This window comes from Apis dorsata, unplaced genomic scaffold (genome assembly GCF_000469605.1).
Source record: "Apis dorsata unplaced genomic scaffold, Apis dorsata 1.3 scaffold_365, whole genome shotgun sequence".
Classification (NCBI taxonomy): Eukaryota; Metazoa; Arthropoda; class Insecta; order Hymenoptera; family Apidae; genus Apis; species Apis dorsata.
This window is the reverse complement of record NW_006263630.1, coordinates 805,865-807,748: the sequence shown is the minus strand read 5'-3', so window position 1 is coordinate 807,748 and position 1,884 is coordinate 805,865. Positions and strand designations below refer to the sequence as shown.

At 41.7% G+C, this 1,884-nt stretch overlaps 1 protein-coding gene across 4 annotated transcripts in view; it reads left to right on the top strand.

The window, feature by feature from the left end:
- LOC102673299 (discoidin domain-containing receptor 2) overlaps positions 1 to 1,884 on the top strand; it is a 234,385-nt gene that overhangs the window by 204,954 nt on the left and 27,547 nt on the right. For all 4 annotated transcript variants that reach the window (XM_031511947.1, XM_031511946.1, XM_006618672.2 and 1 more), the window contains one exon: positions 1,546 to 1,669. In XM_031511947.1, coding sequence (XP_031367807.1) covers positions 1,546 to 1,669 — 124 coding nt within the window. The remainder of the gene's footprint in view (positions 1 to 1,545; positions 1,670 to 1,884) is intronic.

Here is a 1,884-nt window from a genome sequence, read left to right as displayed (position 1 = left end):
TTTTTTTTTTCACGTTTCAGTAACAAATACCCGTCATAAAGGTCAGTAACAAATTTTTAATGATCACACGTAATGACTGAAGCGTTTAACAATCTTGACAATCTCGACTCGATTCATTGTGATGAATTTTTTCGAATAAGATCGATAATATTCGAGTTATTAAATTCTAGGATTCCTTCTTTGCTTATAAATGATGGTGATAAAGAGAGAAACACAGAGTCATTAAAATCCAACGTGCAAAACGAATCGCCAGTAAATCCAAATTATTCCACAATTTCTCTTCTTATAGTTCCATTCTCTCTTCTTTTCTACGTTTCTACAAAAACGTTTAATCGTTCACCTGAATTATGAACCGAATATTCGTTAAAAGATTGATTATGGACCAACGAAGCGATACCCCCACCCCCTCTGATCGAATTTCCTCGGCCATCCGGGGAGAGCGATGACTGATAATTACCCGATGATATGGTTAAATTTTATTCACGGGAATTACGTGGCCCGTTGAATGCGTATCGATGCATTGTGCCGATAATTACGTCGTATGAAATTATTAGCAACGCCACGCCACGCCACGCCGCGGTTCCGTGCTTCTTTCGTCGAATGACGATGAATGATAGCCACGATGAGAGATCGAATTTTAATAACCTCCTCGATCCTTTCGCCTTGAATTTCGAATGGGATCGAGGTTGGGGAAAATCGGTTGGGAGAAGTGATCGCATTAATCTGGACGGAACCTGGAGCGTTGCTGAGAAACACCGATGCGGGATGATAGAAGAATATAAAAGGCGCGAGGAAAAAAGGAGGAGGGAAGAAGCGTTGCCACGCTTCCAATGAATTATGCATTGGTTATATTATAACGCGAAAGTATCAGTTTAGCGTGTAAATATGCAATGAGAATGTAAAAAATGGTGGAGGGAAAAAAAAAAAAAAAAAAGGAAAAAGGAAAAAATTCAATGTAAATTCCCTCCGACCAACGGACTCTGTTTTCGATGACCTCGTTATATTCGACCGTTTATGAATAATTTTGCGAACACTTTTTACGAGCCAAATATTCTCGAAATTTAATCACGCACACGAAATCGACACCATACATCCCTTTTACAAACACTCCTTCGTTCACACTTCTTCTAATGCCTCGCGCGATATTTATTTTTAATCTTCTATATCGCCTCTGCAATAATATATATATATAAATTCAATATTACAATGCATCTCAAGCCCTTGCAAATTTCGAAAAATTCAAAATTTTAAAATTGAAAGGATTAAGCAACGAATACCGGTATCCAATTTTATATAATATCGAATCTATCCAAAAGCACATTGGCGACGATATTATATCCATATAAAACAAAAAAAGAAGAAGAAAAAGCACGGGGCTCGATGGGTGATGAATATTCGAAACGACGAGGGTGGGGGAGGAGGAGGCACGATGACGAGTGGCGCGAAGTGGCGGAAAGTTTCCTGTGGCGTATCGCTTTTGCCGCGCGCGTATGTGCGCATAAACGTCAGTTACATTAACGAGAACGCTCGATATTCGGCCCGCAGGTCTCCGTGCAGGAGGAGGGCGAGGACAAGGGACCAATTTGCCCTCCGCTTCCGGCGCAGTACCACCCGGCCGCCTACGCCACGACGACACCGCAACTACACAAAACTATCACGGATTACAGCGGTTGGTAGTTGACGTTAAGTGCGACACTTAAGCCTTTCGAATTTCCAACCCATGCGCATGAACAGTTACGCCGATTTAAATTAATTCGAGCCCGGCTCGAAGGAGGAGTTTCACGATTATCAACAACGTGTTCCGCCAAGTTTATCAACCCGAATTTCCAGCTCGAAATTTTCGTAACGTTCCATTCCCGAATACGGACGGTTACACCTTTCGTC